General features: G+C 38.6%; 1 protein-coding gene across 1 annotated transcript in view; it reads left to right on the top strand.

Moving 5' to 3' along the window:
- The window catches only part of VAV3 (vav guanine nucleotide exchange factor 3), a 172309-nt gene extending 158843 nt beyond the window's left edge, over positions 1 to 13466 (top strand). The window contains exons 26-27 of the mRNA XM_075098276.1: positions 9087 to 9238; positions 10969 to 13466. Of these exons, the coding sequence (XP_074954377.1) occupies positions 9087 to 9238; positions 10969 to 11010 (194 nt within the window). The 3' untranslated portion in view covers positions 11011 to 13466. The remainder of the gene's footprint in view (positions 1 to 9086; positions 9239 to 10968) is intronic.
- The last annotated feature ends 294 nt before the right edge of the window (positions 13467 to 13760 follow it).

The following is a 13760-nucleotide window of genomic DNA, read 5'->3' as shown; positions in this document are numbered from 1 at the left end:
GCAGGTTTTGTCTTAGGCCAAGCTGATCAAAAAACCCTCTCAATTCTCAGACTCCTCATATAAGATCTGTTAGATTTCCACAATTCTGCTAGCCTACCCAGACTGACTCTGGATGACTGTCATTTAATGGATTTGACACTTCTCTCAAAACGTCTTAGCATGTCTCCATGATATGGATTTTTTTTTTTTTAAGTAAAATTTCCATGACTAACAGCCCATCTGTGGGTCACACTGCTCAGTTTTAAAGCTATCCTCTTAGTTTATACCAAGTCGATGTTAGAATAACTATGTATCTAGGCTGTGTCAACCCTGCTGCTCAATTTGGAAAGAAGTTGGTACACTTTAGGCTGCAGTTTTGTTCAGTACCAGAAGCAAATAAGTCGTGGGGCAGCAGCCGGACATTGAGTTCACTTCACAGTCCTCAGTGAGAACCGCCACACAGCTGTTTTTTTTGACCTCTTCCCACTTAATCTGAGTATAGGAAAAACAGTGTTGAAAGGAAGGCAGACAAGTCAGCTGAAGAGAGGGAGGGGTGCTTTCCTGTTGTTTTTCAGTTGTGCAACTACTCGGTGTCACATTCACCATATTTTAACAGGCACAGGGCTGAAGCTAGTGATTGCAATGGACTTCGGCAGCTTGAAGCTGATTTTAAGGAGGTTTTGGGTTTCAACTCAGTATTTTGCACTACACTATTCACAGGACTGTATCTGGATTTTTTAATGAGTATGTTTTGAAAAATCAGCTTCTTATTCAGAACAGCTGCTCTGGTAATTGACAGAGTAAGTGAGAAAAGCATTTCTAAAAACCGTGAGTTGAGCCACTGTAGATTTGACAGAGTTGTATCATTTTCTGCTGCCAAAGTCTTGAGCTGCTATGAAGTTGAACAGCAATACCAAATTAACTTCACTTTCTGGAACAACGTGAGAAAGGCTTGTATTAATTTTCTGTAACTGCCATGTTTTCGTTTACCCATTGGAGGAAAGAGAATCAAGTGGCATTTAAGTTTACTTGTAATTTCAGATATGAATCAGAATAAATCACCTTGTAACTTCTTAAATTTTCAGGGAATTTGATTCTTTCTTCAGTATCTACTCGATTTTTAGAACAAAAATCTTCATTTTATGGAGATAGTTAATTAGGCCCTCGCTTTAATTAGAACCTTGCTTTTTAATCTCCTGGTCTTGAGAAGTCACCTGCTCTGTTCTGATATTTATTGTACCCTTCTAATGTTGTTGAAAAAGCTGTCAGACGTTTACTTTTCTCAATATAGAAATTCAAGTCAATTAGCAAAATTTTGGGGGAAATGGTACATTCCTGCTTCTTAATTTTTCAGTCCTAGGCTTTTCTAGACATCGTATGATCAAATTTTGGTTTGCTACACAGACAAATACTAATTCTTGTATTAGATTAGAGGGGTGATCGACCATTTAATGAAATAAAGGCAAAAAGGGAAGAAAAGTTGACATTCTTCTACGGAACAGTTTTTAGTACTTTATTCCAGTCTGCTGATACAGAGCACAATCATACTGAGAAATCTGAGTCTTTATGAAATTTAGATTTTAATGTAACCTAAATCACAAAGCCAAATACTATCTGACTGTTTTTCATCACCTATAGACTAGGAGTAGGTACATTAACTAGTCATATCACATCATTCTACTACTTAATGCATTAACTCTGTAAAAGTACCTGTTGATAAAGTAAAATAAAACAAGTGTCACCCCAACCCTTAAGGAAACAAAAGAACCCAGCCTTTCTCCTTAAAATTCAACACCAGAACCGTTATCAGTGATGTTTAAAAATAGACTAGTTATCTATAGAAATCTAGTAGGATTTCCTTGCCCACATAGGTTTAGTCGTCCAGAATGTCACATTTAAAACCAAACCTCCAGTTCTATCGGACAGAAAAAGTATCAAAAAATTAAGGTAAGGTACGGACAGGAAAGGACCAGCCACCCCTATATAGCACCTAGCCTGCCTTTATACCGGCACGCTGCTTTTGCACACTATCATAATACTTCTGTAGGAATAAAGGCAGTCATCTGTCTCTAAGGTGGGCACGCCACTTCAGTCAAGTTGCCCTTTCAGCTTGTGTAATGTATTTCCACGCAGAGCTGTCACCTGGCATTACTAGCTCCGGTGTAAAGGAGTTCCTTAGGTAACCTCGTGCATTCTCAGGTAATCCATTTAGTGTCAGAGGTGGAGAAACAATCGTCACTCTGAAGGATCAGAAGGGAGCTTCTAGGGCGCAAGAGGCCCTGGAGTATGTTTCTTTTCTATTACTTCGAGATACTAACCTAAACTGCTGTTGGTTTACGTTGCAGGGTTGGTTTTTTTTAACAAATAACCCATAGCTTATAAAACTTAAAATATACTATCAGTCCTGTTTGTTTGATTTATGCTGGTAGTTTCATTGTCACAAACGTATCTATACTCATCCAAGTAAGATGCACAAAACTGTACCATTACTTCCACCATGGATTCTTTTTTAATTAATTGCATAAAATAGTTCTGGATGTCATTCCTGCAAATAACCATTTTGAAGCAAAATTATTTTTTTCATGTGTAGTCACAAGAATAATATGGGGAAGCTGCTTTATCTGATGAATATAACCCTGCTCTATTTCTAAGGAACACTCTTGGTCAGTAACTATAGATATAAATAGGCATAATTTAGAGGCTACATGATCATTTATCCAGTCGAGGATGGACTTGCCGTCCCAAATCACAGCTGGGAGCAAAGGCCCCAACTTTATTAGATTTTTGTACACTATATATCTTTGTTGCCTCTTCAAAAGAGGGACAAAATGTGAGAACATGTCAACAAATTGTTGTTCCATTTAGAGTGATTTTGGTTCATTTCCTCTAATTTTGTATCTAAAATACTTTGACCCTAGGTTTGTTGGCAGTAGAGCAAGTGCACCTCTAACCTTTCACCTGAGGAAGCTGTTACAGGCTCTGAGATGATATGTTGGTTCTGCCTAGGCCAAACTTGGCTTTTTTTCTGCTTTCTCAAGTCAGGGAAACTGCAAAGACGAGCAATACTGGTTGGGCCTGAGAGGATGTGGTATAGCTGTGGAATTCCTGTTGCCATTAATGATTATCAGGGCAAAATGCATACTTTTTTCCATGCATATTATGAGACCCCGGTTTAATTGGTACTTAGACTATATTCCTAATTAAAGGTGTGTGACTAGTCTTCCTGGGCTCAAGAGGAATTCTTACGTATGCATGAACTCCTGCTTTTGTACTGTTAAGAAGTGGGGCACACAAAATCAAAGGAGGAAAAAAAATTCTGTTCAATCTGAAAAATTTGCAAAAGTCTACAGTTGTAGTTTGCTTCTCTAAGCCCTGAATGGGTGTCTTCTTTCTACTTTACTCTTTGAAAAATGCAATTGCTAAAAATTAAATCATAGATCCAAATTTTCTAGTTATTATAGTCAATTTCCTTCCAGACATCCTTAGTAGGGAACCTTAGTTTCCTTATTATCAATGAATTATATAGTTAAAAAGCTATTATTTAAGTCTTGTGCCAATATTTCAATGTTCTTTTGCTTTTCTCTTTTTTCTCTTTCTTTCTCTAAGCCCCTTCTTTGTTCTGTGGGTTTTCTTTTGTAACTCCTCCAGACTACAGCTTTGTTCCCCCTTCCTCCACTCCTTTCTGGTCAGGTACTGCTTTACTGCTTTTATATTTCCTCTAGATTTGCTTCTGTTGTTTCTGTATGTAGCAAGTGAGGGAAGGGACGAATCTAATACTTGAGTTCTCTGACTCCAAGAACTGAGTTATTACATGTTATTCTTGGAGTGTAACAAAAATTAAACTCTTAAACTTTTGAAAAAGTGCTTACAATGAGCACTTTGAATAGGTGTTGCAAAGCTCAATAGTCGCAGCAGGTTCAATGAATGATCAATTGACCATTAATTTGCTATGCAGTTGACATCGACGAGCTATATATATTTTAATGTATTTGCTCAAACGTACATACCTGAAAATTTCACTGCTTCTAGATAATATGTTCGTCCCATCCCTGCAGCAAACCGTATTGCAGCAGCATCTTAGAATACAGTAGGGTTTTTTTTGTAGAAAATGCTTTCTTTAAATTCTGTGTTAACATTGTTAATTAATTTTATCCACCTATTTTCTAAATATTGTTTTCTTTATTCCCATTTAACTGTCTCTGGCTTTAATAAATGCAAACATTTTGAACTAAGAGACTGCATAAAAATGCTTAAAGTAGTAGCAGTGGTAGTCTCCATTAGTGCAGACCTAGTCTTCAGAGCTGAACTGCACCGCTGGACAACTCAAGAAGAATTTTGCTAGAAGGAAGGTAAATGCCTTCGAGGAGCGTATGGAAGGAGCCGTTACTGTTGAGAACGCAGCATTCACTCACGTTGCAGTGTCACACCTCTGTGTAGAGGGGGTGGAGGACTTGGCCTAGGTTGTGCAAGTCAGGGTTGAGGCTGGCCCTTGTGCTGGGGAAAGGGAGGTGTCTAGCATGTGTGAACGCAGATGTAGTCATAAGATCTGACTAGGTCCGAGTCGGCGGTATGTTCTACACCTGCCCCACAGAGGTCATCCAAATGGTTTAGTACTCTGAGATGGATTCTTAAGGCTTTCTGTAGTTTCTAGAGGGTAAAAGAATGCAAGGTGGCAGCTCGGCAGTAGAAGGGCTAGTGTCATTACTCGTGCTGAGAGTGTCTCCTAGGAGCCCTCCCTTGATTCATGCCAGGGATTTCAATCTCAGTGTGCTATACTGCTCTTGAATGTTCTGCCCCTCAGTTGCTCACTGTTCTGGAGTATGTTTCTTCCATTTCTATGTCCTTACATATAGGGATTTTTTTTTGGGGGGGGCAGATACTTACACTTCCTTTCGGTAGTCACAAAATTGAGTGAGAATCCAAGCTTTAAGGCACTCTTCCGGTTGATGTTTACTTACATAAAGGGACACATCTGTAGAAAAGATGAATAGAAAGCCATTCTGGTATAGCTGTCTGCCCTGTGGTCACGGCATTCAGCTGGAATGTCTGAGGCACTCGCCTAGTTTGAATTGGAGAACTCAAAGGAGAGCTGTGGGTAAATGCTGTGAGCTTCTCTCCCTCTGGTCAAGGATAGAAGATGACCCCTTTCATTCAGCTGCACAGTACTCGATCATTGTCAAGTGTGTTCTTACTGAAACTGGTATCTGTTCCATGAAAATAAAATTGTGAAGTGGCCTACAGCGAAAGAACAGCAATCAAGACTCAGGGTTACTTTAAGCCTAGCACACATTCCCATATATTCCTATCTATGGTTTCAGCAAATTGCAATTACGTTCCTTGTTTCCTATGAAAAACTGCTGTGTCAGAAAAATTCTTAAGTAACTGTAACAATAAGTAAGGATTCAATGTCTCACATATCACAAAATACTGATTAGTAATTCTTAATTTAAGCTTGTCTGCCTGTTTGAATGGCTAGTTCATATTCTGATAGGCTTCATTACTTCACGTGTCCTTAGTAAAACCAGCTTTTTAAAAATAGCCAAATAATTTGCTTACATTAAATGAACCAAATACTTATTTCATTATATTACAAGTATTTCTTTCAAAAGGGTCTTCAGAGCTGGCTTAGTCCTGCTGGTATGGCAGTTGGTAACATAGGAGAAGGGTTAAGTCAACTGTTGAGCCCTACTGGGGGTGCTGCCCATGCTTGTATAATAGAACTGAGGTTTGGTTAAACAGCGCAAGTAAATGTGCGTTGCGTCAAGGAGCGTGGCAGCTAATACACAGGAGCAACCCTTAGGGGATACGGCTGCAGAATTTTGGGGAGGCCATACCACAGGAGAGAGGAACAACTACCTCAGCTTTTATAATAGTACATTGCCTAAATTCCACAAGGGTCACAGGCAGAAACGTGAGCTGCTGTGATCACATGGAGCCTCTTTTGTTTGCACCCCAGTTCCTTCACCAGTGGCCCAAACTAATATTAAAATTCATTTGCAGCACATCTATCTCATGGTCAATGAGAAACTCTTCCAACATACTCTAGTGTGAATCAAGACTGGCTATAGTCCCCTGTCTTTTCTTCTCCTCCTGTTTGCAGAAGGAAAGGCTAGGTTAAGGAAAAGTATATTTTACTCATTCGCACATTCACCTTTTATTCACTTCCCTCAGATTTCTCACTCTATTTCCTGTTAATCCTCTGAGTATCTCCCTCCTAATCCACAAGGTTTATTTATTACTGCTTTCCCAATAGCTTGGTTTCTTTTTCCTCGCTTTTTCTTTCCCTCTTGATTTCTTATTCACATTATCCTCTTGGACACTTTCTTTCCATCAATCTCTGCTGTTAATCCCATTCTCTCTCACCTTTCTCATTCTCCCTGTAGCTATCCTCTTTCCCTCCTGCACTCAGTGTTTCTTCTCTCTCCCATCTGTACAGATGTCCTTTCCACATGCTGACTGTCTTTCCTCAAGTTTCATTTTTCCTGGGACAGCTCTGATTGGAAATTCAGGGCCGATAGTCACAAAAACAAGTTAAGACTATGTCACCAGAGAGATACAGTTAATATTTTTTCCAAAATTAGCACTGTCGTTTTCCTGTATTCCATCAGTCATTTGGCTTCCTTTTATACATTTCACCTCATGAGCATCACTTTTATTCGAAAATATGGGTGTTGGAATCTAAATTAATCTAAATTCAGCTACTTTCTGCCTTAAGACTTTTGGAGATATATGGTTTTGATTTCTCTTGCTTCTTTCTCCTTTTCCTCGCTGGCTTCGCAACTTGAAAGAGAGTTATCAGTCCTTCTTTCCCCCAGATCTGGCCCTCTTTCTCTTTCTCTCCTAATTTTCCTGAGTATTTTCCCTCATTTTCTTCCATGTATTCCTTCCCTCCTTAGTTCTTTTCTTCCATGTTTTCCCAGATTTATCTTTGCCTTGTGTAATCTTCTCCCTTGCCCCTTTATCTCCTTTCCAGAGTCTGCAATGGTACCCTGCTCCCCAGAATCACTCCTTCCATCCTGTGATGCTTCCCCAAATCTGCCAGTGATCTTCCTGCACACCTATAAACAGTTACTGACCTTACAATCAGTAGCTGCTCTTTTTGGTTTTCTCTCTTTCTCTAAAACAATTGCTGCCCACGATGTGATGTTTCCCTGTAAAATGGATTACTGAAATCCTGATGAGGTACAGGACGAAACATTCATGTCAGGATCTAAACAAGTAGCATCTACGTCAGACTTGCTTAGAGGGGAGAAAGTACGTTTGAACTCCAGTATACTGAATATATCGTCTCGATTTTTACAACATCTTATTGTAAATATAAGCAATAAATTGATTCTCTTTTATATGGTGTTCTGTACATCCTGTATCAAGTATCTGATAAGCTTACTCTGCGTAAGCAGTCTGAAATGCTGGACTAAACTTTAATGGTATGATATAGAAGAGGGCATAATATGTTGCCAAAACAGTTTTTTAGGCATTCTGTTTTTGTGATATATCTAATAATAATTTAAACATAGTATTTGTTGTTATTTTAAAATAAATTCTCTCTGTAAACTAAAATACTTGAATATATAATGATTTTCATATATTTAACACTATTATGCAGAAGCCTCTGTTTCTGTGAAATGTCCCTAGGTCAGAAGAAATCCTAAATACAAGTGGGGCTGAAACTGTCAAGGTTTTCTAGCCCATTTGCCATGTTTTGTGCTCCTAATTTAAATTAAAGGTGGCTAGCTATGAACTTCTGGTATTACTTTTTAGAAGGCATTGCTAAAACTAGAATCTAATGGTATTTCCTGAAGTTGATTGGGAATTTCTAAGAAATCGGAAAGGGTTCTGAGAAAAAAGTTTATTATATGTACGTTGTATCATGTCATCCGTCATGATCATTTGATGAATTCTTCTGAAATATTTTCAATAGGAAGCTGGCTTGTGCTTGTAAATCCGATGTGCAGTGACTGATGTAGGAAAACAACTGCAAAAGAAAATGGCGTTAATGGAAAAAAAAACCCAAAAAAGAATGCTTTAGCCAAATGATCCCACTACAAAATGCAGCACAATAGTAGAAGTTTCTTCTAAACTGCTCAAGTCTTTGTCTTTTTTCTTTCAAGTCTTTGTCAGGCTTTTTTCTCAAGCCTTTATCTCTTAGGTGCCATGCCCCTTTACCTCTCATTGGAAGAGTCAAGGGTTTCTTTTGCAAGTTTGGACATTCTACTTCAGGGTTAAAATTGTAATTTCCTATTAATTTTTGGGGGGAGAAGGGGGTTGGTTTTTGAAATGAGGCTTTCTTCACATTTGCTTTTTAAAAAAATTTCACAACTTTTTATTGCTTAAAATGTCTGGCCTTTACACTGACAGAATACTTACATGCTGACATAGCTTAGAATTTTTAAGTATTAACTTCACTGAAACTTAGTAAGAAATTTGTAAGGATTTTTTAAAATGTAAAATTTTGTAGAACAAATTCATTGGTGATTTACAGAACAAGCTCCTGAAAAGACTAGATTTACACCAGCCAGTGTTCATGCAGATTGTGACAAATGATCCATGCAAATTTCCTGTGGAAACTCTTTACTTTTTTTGCTCATACTGATGTTAGCCTCCAGTTTTAAGTGCATTAATATTTAACTTGGGAGTTGTTTTTGAAAGAACATCACCTCATTCTGTTTGCTTTGCTTCATTAGAGGTCTAAAGTTAAATCAACTGTAAATGCTAGTACTTCTTTTGGAAGGAAACTAGTGACCTGTAAAATATGTTGATGCATGTAACTGGCAACAAGTTTTATTATGAAGCACAAAAATACAATAATTGCAGATGTATTTAGCAATTTTGGGGTGGAGGATATTGTATTTATGGTTCGCCTAGTTTGAGTTTTTTCCAACAATAAAAGAACTATTCAAAAATAACATAAAATCTTTTCAACTTTTACACCAATGTTTAAACCTCTTGATCTGTGTAGTGCAGATGCTTTCACAGTTACGTAAAATTAATGCCAGTGTATGTTGTTGTGCAATAGTTGGTTTGTGTTTTACAGCACGGCTATTTACATCACTTTAGTAGCCTTCAGTTAACAAATGCTGATAGTATCAACGTCTGTTTCATTTCAGTGCTAAGCCCGAAGGTGATAGGCATTGCCATAGCCAGGTATGACTTCTGTGCAAGAGACATGAGAGAGCTGTCCTTATTGAAAGGGGATGTTGTAAAAATTTATACAAAGATGAGCGCGAACGGCTGGTGGAGAGGTGAAGTAAATGGAAGGGTAAGGCTTTCTTTTCTTTGTCTCATTTCCACGTTCGCTGACAGTGATTTTGTTAAAAAATAAGGTGTGTTCGTACATCGTAAACCTTCTTTGTATATTGAAATTCACAAGATACAACACGTTCTCATCTCTGTTTTGTAGGAGCCAGGCGGAACTCTTGCCAGGCAGCTTTCCCAGCATCTAAATTAATTGGTTATTTAATGTGACCTACCAGGCTGAATATTTGGGCAAGATTATATGGTTGGAAAATAACCAGGATTAATAGTTCAGCTGCGGCTGAACTTTCTTGAACTGTGTTGAACACATGTATTTGGGGTCAGTAGCTCAGGTCCCCAGTGCTGTGGAAGTCTGTTTATCAATTTAGCACAGAATGGTTTCCACACCTTTCTGCCAGGCTACAACGCAATGGAATCAGCCCCCTTTTTTATAGAAGGCTGCTTTTTTGATCTCTAAAAATGTGGCTCGTATAAAGTGGCATGTTTAGCAGGGATTTTTACAAAGTCACTTCACACTGTGCCCTGAGACTTGCATGGGAGTAAAGTTTCAGTTTTGACCTATAAAGGCTATATTGTTTCAATCTTAGTATACCGCTCTTTAACGTGGATTAGTCAGAAGTATTTGAGGCTGTGATTTCCACGTCTAAAGGGCTGAGATGCAGGGTCAAGGAATACGAGGTGGAGGAAAGTAGGTTGGCTGGAAGCTGGAAATGAAAGTTGCAAGTCCGGTGGAAGTAGATGTCCAGATTTACTGCTTTATGCAATTTGAAAAACATTTTTAATGCACCTGAGTCTCGTTATGATATTAAAATGAAATGGTCAATTAGACAAGAAGTAATAGGGAACCAGAAGAAATAGTGGTCATCCTATATACATTTTACATGAGAAGAAAACTGGGCATCTCCTTCTAATGCAGCTACCCCCATTGTACAGGGTGCCCTGTTATATACTAGCATTCTTTCTGGTAGTTTTCACAGCCTGGGCTCAAGATCATAAGCCCACCTCTGGAGATATTTTGGCAAGGTAGTCTAAAACAAAGTTTACATATTGACTCCTTTTAATCATGTTCTAATGCTTTCATGAGTGTTAAATTGACTTAGGTATAAAGACGTCTGAGTGAAAAACCTAAAGCGGATAGATAAGACAATAAACAATATGTGACATTGCCTCCCTGTATGTCTTTTATAACCCTTATTTGGCACATCATTTATTGCAGAATGGAGGTAGCATTATACCTTATCAAGTCTAAAACACTGGACTCTGCTTTCCAGGTCCATCATATTTAAAACTCCTGTTGGTGGCAGTGGAATTTAACTCCATCTAATGCAATCAAGTCAGTCACTATTTTCTTTGTAAGAGGATCCCTGGCGCTGACTGAAGCCTGTTAAATACTCAGCTGCTCGTTCAAAATGTAGCAGCATCCTGCCTGTAGTAAAACTACTTCAGCTCTTGGCATTTCTAGACTTTTTTCTGAATGCTTAGACTTCCAATTTGGGCAAAAGGGTTTTTTTCTGGGGAGGTGGTGGGAAGGGATTTAGTCTCCAAATCATCTTATCTGCAAGCTATTCTTTTATTTAGGGTACTTACCCTAACTGTGCCAGGTCAGCGAAGTTTATCTTTGTAATCTTATTCTTATATTTACTGAGCAGACTCGTCCTTGTTCTGCCTAGTCCAACCATTTTAAAAAAACTGTACATCTCATGTATTATTTTGTTCTGCTTTTCCCCTTTTTAGGTGGGCTGGTTTCCATCAACTTATGTTGAAGAGGACGAATGAATTTAAAACTTTCCTCTGCTGACCAGCAGTTTCAGGGATTGTAAAAACTTAACATCTTTGAAGTGTTATTGGTCTTGTTAAGTATTTAAACAGCAGCATTTCTGTCTGTCTGAACCTTCCAGTCTTAATGTTGGGATTTATACAGAAGTTCGTGCTGACACATTATTACCTTGCCCAGAGCTGTGCAAGAAACAACCTGCCAGTTTACCATCACTGGGGATCAGTACAAAGTCCAACCTTCACCTTCCCAGAAGATCTCTGGAAAACAAAATTTCTTCATGCTCCTTTTCATTTCACCCTGTACTACACCATGAACACTAGCTATGGCTGAATATTTAATAAGTCTCTTTTCTTCTAGCTGACATCTGTGATGGTACAAGGAGATGAAGGCTTATTATTCCTTATCACTGTATGCAGAAAACAGAGTTCAGTCATTCCAGTGGGCATAAAGCATAGTCAGTGGGCTTGTCCTGAAACATCAAACTACTTATCACCTTACAAACAGTTTTACGCTCACAAAAACATTCTGAAGGAAATGTGAATGTAGTAAACAGGAGCAGCGTTCATGCATGTATAATTAGTTAACTGACTACTTTGAGGTCCTGCCTAAATCTTCTAAAAATTTGTTTAAAGACAACATTCTAAAAAGGTGTAGTGATGTGCTATTGCTTGAAAAAGAGTCCACAAAGTAGAATTGTGGGATCCTTTCTTTGTCATCCCGAGTTTTTTTGTGTGACGTATCTTCATTTAAGCAGCTGACCACAAATGTGCAACTGAGGATAGTCATGACAAGAAGAGTTTTAAAATTTCCAGCATTAACATTACATAAATATTGTAGACCTGTTCCGTAGGAGTATACACTAATGCAAGGTGATGTCACTTCTCAAGAACCAAAACCTCTTGATTGATTCAGATGAACTTTGATGCTTCCAACTCTAAGCTCTCTTTTCCTAGTTAGACAGGAGCTTCTATCACCTTTTGTGCTCTTGCAAGGTAATGCAAAGGAAACTTGCAGACTTTGTGCCCTTTCCTCACTCGTTCCCTGGAATGTTAATGGCAGTTCAAAGAGTGAGTGGTCTTGTTGCAAGGAAAAATGTGTCTAGGTTAGTTAGTTTGAAACATCAGGCCTTGCAGAGTGGTGCCCACCCCTTGGTCAGTGTTTTAATGTATTTATGGAGGTTCAGAAGTACGGTAGTTATGAGCTACAATAAACGTGGGTGATGACTTCAGATGTGCGTTTTGAATACTTAGATACTGTCTCACTTGGCTTGAAAACTTCTAAGAAAATAAAGCTCTTAAATGCATTTTCTTTCTAGGGTAACGTTGACCAATGAAGAAAGTTAATCCATGCTGTCCCGTGTCCCCTCTTTTGCTTTTTCTGTCCCCTTTTCACATCTTGCAGTTAGTGTGCATAGATACTGCACGATTGAACGCTGCAGTTTTTCCTACTCTACAAGCAACGTAATATCCACTGTTCGTCCACAGAGCAGAATCTGCTAGTAGGTATTTCAGATTCTTTCTGGCAGTCCCCAGCATTCCTTGCTCTTTCTGGCCATCAGGAAGAACCAAGCATAGTGCAGAGGATTCACAATAATCCCCTTCATCTCTGCAACCATCTTACCCATGTGCCACACCTAGTGTACGCTGTTATGTGACCAGGTGAGAGAGGGGATCTTCTAATTAGACATCCTCCACTTTTGAGATTCAGCCTTGTAGATGAAACTCTGCTATAACTTTTCAAGGATTTACCTCAAAATTATGCAAACTGTGATCGTGTTGAGTACATTACTTGATGGAACAATTGAGAGCATTTGTAAATATGTAGATTATGCAAAAAACATAATTTGTAAATTATGTGTACAGCAGTGTAGACTAGGGTATACTGTCTTTGATCGTGTTTTGACATGCAGTTTTATTGTCCATTGTGAGCCTGATCCTATATTCCTTAAGTAGACAAAGTCGATTCTTCCTGCTCAAGGGGTAGAGGAGTAGGCTCTAGGCCTGTGTAGTGTTTAGTGCTTTGCTGTCATATAGTTCTGAGAAGAGGCAGTTTAACTCAATACGAGTTGAGAAATACATCAGTCGTTTTCAACAGCTTGGTTTCAGAATCATTTTGAGTAGTCTCTCCATCCTAAAGTTGCTGTAAAGCTTTTAAGCAATCCCTGAGCCAAGGAATCAGCCCTTGAGAAGATGAAAGCCATAGCTGAACTTACCTTTGTGGCATAAATCTACATGTCATTGTCTGTGTTCAATGCCCTGTATAGACTGAGTTAATGCTGCATCTTAAACTGTATTTTGAGTACCAAAGACTTCCTAAATATTCCGAGTGTCTCTTACATGTGCTGCTTTGTTTGTATGGAGGTTTTGTTGTCATGCAATAACAGAGTTACAGTACTTTAATTTGTACTATTTTGTAAATATGTTAAATACAATAAAGTGGTTAACTTTCTGTTTAATGGTATGTGTCAAGATGTGCAGCTGGCTAGTGTGAAGGTTGTGCTTCCTTTGTCCAACCACCTTCTCGTTGTGGGCAGAAGTTGATGATGTTCTGTTTTGACTTCCTAGATTTGCACAATCCTCGTTTAGCTGTAAACTGAGCAGTCAATGTGGATGGGATCGTATCGCTTTCCTTGAGGGCTTTTCGTTGTTGGGATACTTTGCCTTCTGACGGAATCAGGGGGGTGGGGTTGTTTTGTTTTTAGCTATAGAGAACATTGTGGAATCAAATACTATCGATTTTTCTCTGTCAA

The sequence above is a fragment of the Phalacrocorax aristotelis genome, chromosome 6 (assembly GCF_949628215.1).
Source record: "Phalacrocorax aristotelis chromosome 6, bGulAri2.1, whole genome shotgun sequence".
Classification (NCBI taxonomy): domain Eukaryota; kingdom Metazoa; phylum Chordata; class Aves; order Suliformes; family Phalacrocoracidae; genus Phalacrocorax; species Phalacrocorax aristotelis.
The sequence above is the reverse complement of the archived record's forward strand: the minus strand, read 5'-3'. Positions and strand labels throughout refer to the sequence as shown.